This window comes from Chenopodium album, chromosome 21, assembly GCF_948465745.1.
Source record: "Chenopodium album chromosome 21, dcCheAlbu1.1, whole genome shotgun sequence".
NCBI classification, from domain to species: Eukaryota; Viridiplantae; Streptophyta; class Magnoliopsida; order Caryophyllales; family Amaranthaceae; genus Chenopodium; species Chenopodium album.
Genome location: NC_137854.1, coordinates 33,709,095 through 33,721,607, shown reverse-complemented (window position 1 = coordinate 33,721,607; position 12,513 = coordinate 33,709,095). Strand labels below are relative to the sequence as shown.

At 36.3% G+C, this 12,513-nt stretch overlaps 1 protein-coding gene across 4 annotated transcripts; it reads left to right on the top strand.

The window, feature by feature from the left end:
* The first annotated feature begins 1,271 nt into the window (after positions 1–1,271).
* On the top strand, positions 1,272–12,013 carry LOC145602369 (transcription factor ICE1-like). Of its 4 annotated transcripts, none has more exons than XM_081658564.1 (6): positions 1,272–2,475; positions 3,725–3,943; positions 8,004–8,174; positions 8,612–10,391; positions 10,700–11,060; positions 11,270–12,007. In XM_081658564.1, exons 1-4 carry the CDS (start codon positions 1,459–1,461, stop codon positions 8,693–8,695), a joined length of 1,491 nt encoding a protein of 496 aa, XP_081514690.1. In that variant the 5' UTR covers positions 1,272–1,458; the 3' UTR covers positions 8,696–10,391; positions 10,700–11,060; positions 11,270–12,007. The 4 variants fall into 4 exon arrangements, with proteins under 4 accessions (XP_081514690.1, XP_081514689.1, XP_081514691.1 ...); XM_081658563.1 differs by having other exon boundaries at positions 8,612–9,722; positions 10,337–11,060; positions 11,270–12,004; XM_081658565.1 differs by having other exon boundaries at positions 8,620–11,060; positions 11,270–12,013.
* The last annotated feature ends 500 nt before the right edge of the window (positions 12,014–12,513 follow it).

Here is a 12,513-nt window from a genome sequence, read left to right as displayed (position 1 = left end):
CAGTATTCAGTAAACTCGAATTCAATTGGAACAATTTTGATTGCCACCTTTACTTGTCAAGTTAAAAGAAGGAGACATTAAAATATTGAGCAAGACAATATGTTGAATGGTAAAGATATATTGGAATGCATGTAAACATTTAATACATTTTCAAAATAACTACTGTATAGGTGAATATTAAATTAAGAATGAATGACGAAATCACAAGAATATCAATAAACAATTTTATTTTTAGATTCTTATATGCATCCCTGACCCTAAAGACTACGAGTATTTAGAATCGATAATGTTGAGTTGATAAAACCATAACATCATTGAACCCTCACAAAGAGGAAATCAGCACGATTGAGTTAATGAGGACTAACTTTTTGAAATCGAGTACTTGATGATATATAAAGCTTAATCTAATTCTTCTTCTTACCTTTTGCATTGTCAATTTCATCCTTGGTGTATGGTGGACCACTTAATATTTTAAAGGTGAGTTTCATGGCCTAATGGACATACTTTTTAGTTGCACGTACAAGTGTACAACTATAATACGAAGTAATAGACTAGATTCTTCGTTTATGTGTACTAATGGAATCATGTTTATTGGTTGTTTTACTACTTACTAGCTTCACAGTTCCATCAAGTGATAGCATCAAAATGTATAATTGTTTCATTCATGCTAACTTTCGTTTGCTGCTGGGATTACCTCACCGTAGTACACGTTTAGGGAAATAGGGAATCAGGGGTTTATGATTCGCAAAGCAGTATGAGTTGATATCATTCTAACTTTTTACATGGCATTCTTGAGCTAAACACCCCTCTACAAGGCATATTATACTAATATCACAGTATGTGATTTCATTTTCTCCTTCAACGTTGTCAATACTTAATCATGGTTAAATGCTAAACTAATAAGGTCTATATAGATGCACATATTGAAAAGGTTAGAATCGAAATTGATACGTTTCGAACATGTGACCAATTTTAAAATGAAGGAAACTCTTACTAACAAATTAAAGTAAACATACATTTGATTATACTCCATAGTCCGTATCTAGATTTAGTGTAAGCATTAGAGTCGTTTTGTTTGATTATCGGATGACCTTATCTCAACTCATATATCCTAACATATCCGTATCCATTTTTATACAACCTACTACGTAGATCGCAAGTAGGTCGGCCGAGAAGACAGAAAAGACAAAAACAATAGTGTCTGTCATTGTATGTGGCATGGAGAAATAGGGTTGAAAAGTTGAAAGTTGAACCCATATCTCAAAATTGAATTCAACCCAACACACCCGTGACATGAAGCAGCGCCTCCATAAATCATAAACCACGTGTCTCGCACCACCGTGCACGGCACTCACTGAACCACCACCGTATCACTCTAATTTTACCCTCCCAATTTCCCCAATTCACTCACTCTCTTTCTCTCTCCTCCTAAAACCCACTTTCTCTCTCCTAAAAAAAATGCTTTCAAGATCAAACGACGTCGCATGGGTCGATGACACACCTGACCAAAACGACGCCGTTTCATGGGCACGACAACCCCCACCTCCACCTCCACCTCCACCTCAACAACAACCACTTGACGGTGGTGATTGGTACCTCACCGGCGGTCACATTATCACCCCACCATCGGAAATTGGAAATGACAATTTACTCCTTCCTTCTACTCTTCAAACGACGTCGTCTTGCTCTGCTCAACCTCAATTCGACCCATTATTATTATCATCATCTTCTTCGCAACATCAACAACTTCCGTTCTTCCCATTTTCTGCTGCTAAATCTTCTCTTTCTTCGTTCTACAATAACAGTCCTTTTGATTCCAGTGCTTATAATTTCTGTACTGAACCGGGTTTTCTTCCTCCGGTTCATGCGACTGAACCGGGTTCATGTTTCGAGCTACCTGGTTTTGGGTACTCTGGGTTAGATGGGCTGGATTCGAATTCTGCTTTGTTTGGGAACCGGGTGAAAATGTTGATGCCCCTTGAAGTGGGCCCGAGTATTGGGTCGGGTCCGGTTGAGCCCAGTTTGTTTCAGAAACGGGTTATGGTCCGGTCCAGCTCAACCGGGTCGGATAAGTTGGGGGAATTGGGTGGTGGGTTTTGGGGAGGAAGAGGGAAGAGAAAGAGGGATGATAATGGAAATGGTGATGTTGAGGAAGATGAAGTTGAAGGAAGTTTTGGGGTTTCAATGGTTAATTATGATTCTGATGAACAGTTTGAGGAAGGAGATGTTGGAAATAATAATAATAATAACAATAGTATTGCTATGAATAATGATAATAGTATTAATGATGATGATAATGGTAATTTTTCGAACTCGAATACCAATAGCTTAGTGGCAGGTGGTGGTGGTAGTGGGAAGGGGAAGGGAAAGAGGAAGGGGTTGCCGGCGAAGAATTTGATGGCGGAGAGGCGGCGGAGGAAGAAGCTTAATGACCGCCTTTATTTGCTTAGGTCTGTTGTGCCTAAGATTAGCAAGGTCAGTATTAGTTTAGCCAATTTTGTTTTGGTTAATTTTTGCCTAAGATTAGCAAGGTTATCTTTAGTTTAGCTCACTTTGTTTTGGTTTAATATTTATTCAGACACCTTTAGGTTTTGGGGTCTTATAATCTTGTGTGTGTATGATTACTAGCTTTATGAACTTTAGTTGATTGCCTTTTTTTCTGTGGATGTTTGAAGTTGATACTTTTTGTTGTTAGAACTAGTTAATTTTGTATCTATACTGAAGAACTGAAAAGGATTGGTATATATATGATTGAGTTAGTTTGCTTTTAGTGATTGCGATTTGAATTATAACTTGCTTAGCTAGCTAAGTGGGGACAAAAAGGTTAGATCTTTTAACAAGGTTCAACTTTTTTTTTAGGTTGTGATCATTAGAGTAACATAATCTCATAAGTCATAACCATAAGTTTTGTAGTTAAAAACTGGGATTGTGATGATTGGATCATGCATGAAAGTAGGCTGGTTGGAATCATGCTGATGGTTTTTTGGTCTAGTTTGAGGAGCTTCCAATTGATCTCGGAGATAAATAAATAATCCAATCCCATATATTTTGTGAATTTGGCGTTACATTGAATCTGTAGGGCTGTACATCTTAGAATTGCGGTGGACTGGTCTGGTGCATATATGATACTGTAGTACTTTGGATGGTTGGGGTGGTATTTTCAAATGGTAAAGGTGGTACTTTAGAGGGTTTATGGCATTTGGGATCACCGGATCAGCGGAACTTCACTTGATCAACCTATCACCCTGTAGTCTAGCTTTACCTGGTTTATCTGGAGTTTTGTGTCAGCAGATGATTTTGCTTGTCTTAGATTGGATAACTTGTTATAATTCTAGGGGATTTTTAGACTTACTTTCTAAGGCTCCTAAGACTGGGAAGATACATCCAAAAGCTTGATGTGGAAATCTTCCTTATTAGAGAGTGCTTTGATGATAGATAAAAACACTGCTAGATGGCTGCCTGCTTCTCACGAGTTCCAACTTCTACAGAGTATTGTTTGGTTTATACTGTATGAATATGCCCTGGATGCTATTTATGATACGTAGTACGTCTTTTCCTGATTACATTTGTGGCCATTACTTGATAAATCTTTTAGTGCAACAGTCAACAGAATTCTTCTTTACAGTGGATTATTTATGTACTCTTTTTACTGCTCTATGTAGTACAATACTCCCACGTCCACTATTCCCACTATTAAACACACTAATTGATATTCCTCCTGCAGATGGACAGAGCCTCAATACTTGGAGATGCTATTGATTATTTAAAAGAGCTCTTGGAAAGGATTAGTGAGCTTCACAGTGAATTGGAGTCTAGTAATCCTGGCCCTCTGATGCCAACTAGTTCTCATCCTTCTACACTTATTCCACCAACACTTCCATGCCGTGTGAAGGAGGAAATTTCCCCAAATTCTTTGCCGGTTGCTAAGAATCAGCTTGCTAGGGTAACTTTATGAATTGACTATCAATATCTTATTTTGTTCCCTCAATCTTCCATTGCCTAGTTTGCTTTGTTTTATTTTTCTTTGGATTGGCTTGATAAAGATGATATGCTTGCTTGATAAAGATCTTGCGATACAAGCATACAAATAAAATAAACACATTGCTACATGCCTTGAATCATAATGGTAGTCCCTGAAGCCCACATAATTGCTTGTTCCAATCTTAGATTAAGTAGGAGCTATGCATGGCCAAAATCCCAGAATCCAGCTTTTTCAAAAGATGACAGATGTAAATCATAAATAATTGGAAGTTTCAAGGAGACACTGATTCACATAAGGAAAATAGCTGAGCAAGTCCTCGACCACAACCTAGATCTTCATGAACTAGGAGCCTTATTTTGTGTCTTATGGGGTATATTAATGTAAAGGTGATGCATATTGAATATGAGAATTTCTTGTTTTTGTTTCTAGTAGTTATCTAGATTTTGCCTCTTAAGATTTTTTTTACCTTTCACTTGAAAGGGTACTTTAGACCTTAGAATTATTATTTAGGAGTTTAATTAGGGTTTGAGTTAGTATATATAATTAAGTTTATTTAGATAAGATTTTGGGCTAGCAATCCAAGTCTAATTAGGAATCCAAGTAGAATAGGGTTTCCAGATTATTTCGTGTACAATTAATCCTATAAATAGGGGTGAGAAATCAACAATAAAAGAAATGCCTTTTGTTTATGAAAATCTGAAAATTTTGAGTTAATTCGAGTGAATCGAATTGATTTCTAATCGTTGTTTTTCTTCTTGTTATAGTTGGAAAGATCAATCTTTCTTGAATTAGGTTTATCCCCAATTAATTGTATCCTTTATTTCGTTTAAACTATGCGCAACCTCTGTGGAAAGGAGTTGTTCCTTTTCCTTTATTTAATTTGGTGAATAGCTGATTTATGTGGACTAGCTCTTATGAGACTTGGGAAGGAGTGGGTTCCAGCTTCCAGCCCAAGGGGAAAGTTTAAGCCATAGGATGGGAAGTGGAAACTCCACTATGAAATCGATTATAACCTTGATCTGAGAGGAATTCTTCATCCATAAATCTTTTTGGGTGGTAGCCAGACTATGGAGCTCCCACTTGAGTTTCAAGGACTTGACTGCTTATGAAAAAGTATTTCAGCTTTAGAAAGAGAGAGAGAATTAATCTAAAGAAGAGAAGGCATAAAATTTTAAGTCTGCAAACTAGTTTGACGAGCTGACTGAGTGACCGCTGAATCGTTGATGCTATTCAAGCTAATGTAGAACACTATCACGAAGTCGAAGTGAATTGAGTTCTTGCTGTAAAACATCTGTAAATGGATAATGTTCACTTATCTCACCCATGATGGCTAAGGAGAGATTATTCTTCTGCTAATGCTGAAAAGGTAATGTGCAATCTTCTCACCAATTATAACGGGCCATGGATTGGGCAGTTCTTGTTTAATTTCCATTTGTTTGTGAGGTTCTCATGGGTAGTGGTGCTGTGTTGACTACATTGGTAGTACTGCAGTAGCGTGTAGGCTCTCCTAATGGTAGAGGATGCATTCTACTGGAGAAGCAACCACTACCAGATGAGTGATGACAAGAAGAGTTAGATTGCTTAATGTACTAAGAGAGGAGATCAAGAAGGGGTCGGGAGTAGGAGAGCTCTATAGTGCTTTATATTGTAGATTTGTAGGAAAGAACCGCTATTACCTCAATAACTGGAATTATAGCTATATTTTGCCAAGGGACAGAATTAGGTCGATTGTCATGGAACCTCTATATGCATGATGATCATTTTTTTTTTCTTTTCTTTTTTTCCTCTATACTTCCATATCTATCTATTTATTTCTGGTGATAAACTTGAAGTTATTTTATATGGTTCTGCTTTATGCTCATTGATGGTGATAAAAGTCGTCGTGGAAAAGAGGGGGTGGGGGGGTTGGGGGGGGGGGGTGGGTTAGGGTAATTATTTGAGTCAGATTGGTATCAAATTGGGGCTTCTTTAAGTAGCTGATGAATGTACTCTCTTATCAGAGATTATCTTTTACACGGTTCCTAATGTGTAACTGTGGACTTGTGGAGTATATATAATAACTTCCACTCTTGACTTTCTAACACAATGTTTGACATGATTGAATTATCTGGTATGAAAGGTGTGCTAGGAAAATAGGTCCATTTAGGCCTTTGCAAATAATGGATGGTTTAGTTTCCAATGGCTTGGTTACTGTAATGCAATATAGAAAGACTTGGATATGTAGGATCTATGACCTTTCTGTTAAATCTATATGATATGGGGGTTATTTAAATGTTGACCAATTATTTAAATCAGTACTGAATCTTTATTTAATAAAAAAAAAAAATAACACTTTTCATCCAAGTGAATACAGAGTGAAGTTTCTCCTTAATGGATGGTATGAATACCCTTAGTAACTCGAGGATTTTCTCAGAAATTGGTGATTAAACTGTGGTGACAAATTTAGTGCAGTACTCAAAGGCAAAGTTTTATTTTAGTATCACTTGTAGCTTTTAAATTAACATGGGAACAAGGGGAGATCGATACTGAGTTACAGACTCATGGAACACAGCTGATTACCACATTCCAACTATGCATGCTAGTTGAAGCTCTTGATGATAACAAATGAGACATTGAAGTGATTGCAGGTAATTAGGAACTTGGTGGAAAAGACTCAAAGGAGGGGGTCAACTACAGTGTAAGAAACGAGGTTGATGGGGGTAATAGTCTTTTCATGTGCCTAGTCTGACTAATCAATGTTACAGATATCAATCATTATATGGCTAGTCTATTTATGGTCGGTGGGTGGTGTCTGGGATTTAGTGTCTCATAACTCACAAGTGTTATGATGGCCATAGCAATCAGAAAACCTGGCTGATTTTGCAGATGAAATGCCATAGCTATGAATCTTATTCTGCCAACTAGATTAGCACATTAGCCACTTAAGTCTAGAAGTATGAAATGGGCTGATCAAACACATAAAAAGCTATAGACTATAACCACTCAATATCATGATACTGCTCACCTTGTCCCTGGAAAAGTTGCTGTCAGTGAATGATTTTGTAAAAACTGCCTTAGAGTCCTTTCGTTGCTCATAATTTTTTATATGCATAACCCTTCTTAGAAGCTGGGCATGAAACCTGGTTGCTTGCTTGTAGATTGTTCATCCATTGATCGAGAATGATTATTCTATTAATAACATTAAAAAATGATTTCCTCAAAAAGGTTGGAAGGTTGGTCTGTATTCATGTCATGTTCTCTGGCTTCTTTAGCAACCAAGAATCACTAGTGATTTTGGGCTTACTTAGTCATGTGTACTAATTTGACTTACAAAGATTGAGAATGAGAAAAATTGTTGTGAAGTATAACAATTACTGAATCCGAACTTAAATATTATGCTATTTTCTTCTTATTTGATGAAGAAAAATAATGAGAAAGGGACTATTATGGCAGTAAAACCTGATGTTAAATTTGTTTAAATCTTGTTAAACAGTCCTTAAGACAGAAGTTTTTCTTCCTAAAGTGTGGAAGTATAACTAAGGGCCTGTTCTCTTACGTTCAAATTCAATTCAGTTAAGCTCAATTCAGTTATGTTCTGTTCAGTTCAGCTCCTAATTTCCTTCTCCTATAAAATATTCATTTCAGTTCAGCTGAGTTCAGTCAATGAGAACAGGCCCTAAGGCTTAACAACTGCCTGAAGTTTTTTATTTTTTTATTTTTTATTTTTTTCTAATTTTAAAAAATAATTCCTTATAGTAACATTCAGTTTTGTATCCATAAAAGAAATTTGTTTTAATCAGTAAATTAGCTTTTTTTTTAGTAAAATCAATGACCTTGCAGTTACAGAAAAATATAATATAGTGCATCAGTAGAAGTTAATCAGCAAAATTTAGTTCAGTAAAGTAATTTTAGTTTGGCCTTTATCAGCAATCCTGCTCCCTGGCTTTTCAGTTTGATGCTTGGGCGGTTGGGCCTATTGGAACTATATAGGCCATTTGTCTTGTAATCTAAATGGTTCCGTGTTTCCTTTCACTATGTATAGATTGAAGTCAGTGCTGGAGAAGGAAGAGCAGTTAATATCCACTTGTTTTGTGCTCGTAGACCTGGTTTGTTGCTATCCACTTTAGAAGCTTTGGAGAACCTTGGGTTGGATATTCAGCAAGGTGTTATTAGCTGTTTCAATGGATTTGCATTGGATATATTTCGAGCGGAGGTAAGGATATATTATTTAACAATAATTTAAGGCAATATTGGATTGAATAGCTTGATTTAGATTAACTTGTCTTCACTGAATGAGCTCTGCCCTATCAATTTCTTACAAAAAGACTCTTATTTCTGCTTATGCTGTATTAAATTATTAATGTATATGTGCATGTATACTTGGTTTAGTTTTGCAATGAGAGATATGCAAATTCCCTTTTTCCTCTATAAACCTGATTTGTCCCCTAAATTTTAAAACGCTTTTGAATTTTGACTGTTATCCAAACTTCCAAATAGTTGGGTATTATGCTCTTAGAGTCTTAGGCAATGTTTCCAGATGGCAGCAATTGCTATTTGGAATAAATTATTTTCTAGAGGTACTTTCTAATATATGGCTTATCAGTAATAATTAAAGGGATAGACATTCACAATTCTTATTTTTGCAATCAGCAATGCAGGGAAGGGAATGAAATCTTGCCTGAGCAGATCAAAGCGGTTTTGTTGGATTCAACTGGTTTCCATGGTGTCATGTAGCAGTTGTTCATACTCACATATGAAAACTTCTGTGTAAAGGCTTCCCTTCAAGTAGGCTCTGTAGGCAATCTGTCTCCCTTTACTTCAAGTTAATGGTCAATCATTTAGGAGTTTTTTTTTTTAATTTGTTTTTATATGATAATGTATGTAATTTATTTATCCTGCTTGGAGATGAGGAAATTCCTTCTTTTCCCCTTAGCTGCATTCTATAGTGGCTACTGGCTACCATTGTTGAAGAAGATTCAATTGTAGATTTTGTTGTTTCTTTTCAGCACCTTAGAATGGAATAAAGGAATTTTAACTTCTGTAGGGAAGAGTGAGTTTATTTTTATATAATCCTGTGATTTCTTCTCTACTTGTTCTGTACTCTCCTTAGTTTCAGAAGCTTGTAGAAATCAATTTAATAAAGCTGCATACATATACTTGGAGACCTGTCTTTGGATTACCTCATGAACTGGTTGATGATTACTACTCAGCTGTTTCTCGAGACATTTGAATTTCCATGTAAGTAAAAAAAGCCTGTGTTGTTTACTTGATTGTACTTTGGGGTTCAAACATGGCCATCTGTCAGAAGTTTAGAACCACCTGTGGCATGCAGTAGTGCAGAAAGAAGAAAGTAGCATTACATGTAGTCACCATTCAACTCTTGTTATGTGCTACTTGAGGACTTTGAGGTTCTAGTTGACTCTTCCTTTGTGCATGCAGTTTTGGTTTGTCCATTTATATTGTGCCTTTGTACCATACCATATAGTGGGCTGACAGATGACTTATGTGGAGTCAATTTGCCAAGCTGTCACTCGAGCTGGAAATAACCTATGTGTCTCTTGGATTTCTTACTTTTAGAATTAAAATGGCGTTAGCATGTCTGGTGAACCATAATTAGATTATGTTCAACCTCACAATGCTAAGGTTTGTTTGCTTGACTGGTCTTTATATTTATAGTTCTATATAAGAGAATGCAGGTCAGAAGTATTGTTAGCATTGTTGCTGTTCAATTAAGGAGAATGCCTGAGAAGCCCAGCACCTTGTGAGTTGCAACTTTTCCCCTTATTTATTTAGATTGCATTGGTATTATCCCTTCTTCAATTAGTATAGGAATTGGGGGTCCTACTGAAACTGCAGACACCTTAAAATAGGTTCTGGGATCATGTATCCCAATTAGTGCCCCATCTCCCCTTTCATGAGATGCATCACCAATTTAAAGTTAGATTTTCTTATATCATTGATGAATGTGGATGATGTGGCATTGTGGTGGACAGTGGTTCAGAGGTGAGCTATGAAATGGGACGGGAGCTGTCTACTGCGCCCACTTTCTTGCTAGACCTACATTCTTCATATAGACCATGCAAAAATTTTAATCATGTGGTGCCTGAATTCACTTTGCATTACCGTCTTCAGTGTTTGAAGAAGAAATATTTCCTTTTTTGCTATCTGATTCGTCATGATAAGCGAGCTTTAATTGACATAATGTATGCATAGCATGAGGTGTAGTAAGTCTTTCCTATGTGGACAAATTGAATCTTAAATATGTTGTATAAGTTATGAGAGTTATCTATCTCTTTTTTAAACCTTAATGCTTAAGTTCAGAGTGATATGACGTAGGAGTGCTTTGGGGATTGATTAATATATGGTGTTGGATAGGGCTGTCCGGCTGTGTGGAGGAAGAAAATTCACGTCAATGACATGTCATGATTATGTATGTACTGTTTTTTAATTTATCTTAGTACTTTTATTATTTTACCCACTTCGTGTTTTATGAACTGTATTGATTTCCTTTGCTAAAGTTTTTCTCAAACATTTTATGTTTTTTACTCGCACGTTTTTATTACTGCTTTAAAACTTTCTTGAATTCTATTTTTGGTTCTCCTTTAAAAATCCCTCATATTTTTAATTGGATGCTCTTTCTGTTTCTCACTTTACACCTAATTCAAACTCTTTCAACTGGTTATCTTGTTATGTCCCCAATTCTATATCTTACGGTTCCTTATGACATATACACGTTAGACGATTCATGTTGTTGTTGCTGCTGCTGCTTATCTGGGCAAGTCGATTGTGAACTGAAAGATCAATAGCTTTTGAGTTTTAGTACATGCTGGAATCTGGATGCAACTGATCTCCAATTCTCCACCCATTACTACTTAAACTAGTCCCTTCTATCACTTTGTATTGCTAAAATGATGTGGTGAAATCAGAACTGTGCGCCTTTTTTTTGGTAAAGGCATCTCAGAAGTAGGCAAGGGAGATCGTGATCACTGCTATGGAATTAAAGTATCTGTCCCATTCTTCATTAGTTCTGATGGGGTGAGGCCAGCTGAAGCAACTTCATTTCTGTGCCGGATTACATTGTTCATCATTTTGCCCCAAGGTACCATATTTCTTTCATTACCTGTTCCTATAAATACAGTAATTACTCCATTAGTTTTGAGAGAAAAGGGGTGTTTTTCAGTGAATTATTTTCTTGTCTTTTTTGCAAATAATTTGTAGTTTTACACTGTATACACATGAACCTACACAGACTTTGTTATTGGCTGGATCCAATTATTTATCTGCTGCACCAATACCAATATCATGCAGGTTTGCTGATACAGAGTGCCAGGGGTACTGACCGAAGACTGAGAGTTGCAAGTGTGGCAGCAATCCCAAATTTGTCTCAGGCTCCGTTTTATCACAAAATTCACAGAGCTTTGGCTGTTTGTTTTTAATTTTGGTTAGAGGGTGGGGAGAACACCCGGTAGTGCCTACTAAAGAAGCGTTAACTCAGATGAAGCACGCAAATGTTCTGAAAAGGCGGAATAAAGGAGAGTGTTGTTTGTGGAAGATGAAATAAAGTGATATGCAAGTCACGCACTTTAGAAAACTCTTGTATCATCCACATAGTTTCATGGAAAAAGTGGAAGGGGATATTGTTTGAGGTCGATGCCCTGTCAATGTCTTATACGAAGTACAAAGCATAAGAGAGAATTCCAGGGAAATGTCCCAACGAATATTCGAATTTTGGTAGTCAAATTAAAGGATGAAACTATCCACATTGTATTCTCTGGGACTAGCTTCAAAGGGTAGTTACTCGAAACCATTGTTATGGAACCCGACCAAGAAGACCATGCGGCTGTCTTAAAGATGGAACGGGTAGACTAGTAGGTGTTGCGTTTAAGGCTCACTCTCGAGTCTTGACTCTCATTGGCCTTGTTTGGCAATTGGCTGCTGGCTGGTTTGATTGGTTGTTTGTATTGACTTTTTTGTTGGCTTTTTGACTTTTTATTAGTCTAAAAACATGTTTGGTAAAATTGGTTGTTGGATGTTATTAGTAACTTAGGTAGCCAAAAGCTACTTCAAATAGCTTTTTTTTGTTTTGGCTTAAAAGCCAGCTTTTTAGCTGGTTGAAAAAACCATTTACGAAACACAAATTTTGGATGTTTGACCAAATGAAAAAGCCAAAAGCCAATCAAAAAGCCTGAAAAGCCATTTACCAAAGAAGCTCATTATGTATTTCAAATTTTCAATAATTAATTGAGATGTTCACCTCATTTTACTTATTTCAGGAAAAAAAAAAAAGGTTCGTATTAGATCTGAAAAAATAAGTTCAGATAAGATCATCGTTTTATGTGCAGTTTTTTATCACTAAGCATCTTTAATTCCGTGATAAAAAAATTATGAAAATTACATATTAATAAAATACATATTATTACGAATCTAACAAGACCCTACTTGATACATTTTTTTCTTTATACAATAGATTATTGTACACTTGGTCAAAATTTGGTCAAATTAGACAATCAGATCAAATCAGACCAGATCAAATAAGAAAAAAAAAAGGTGAA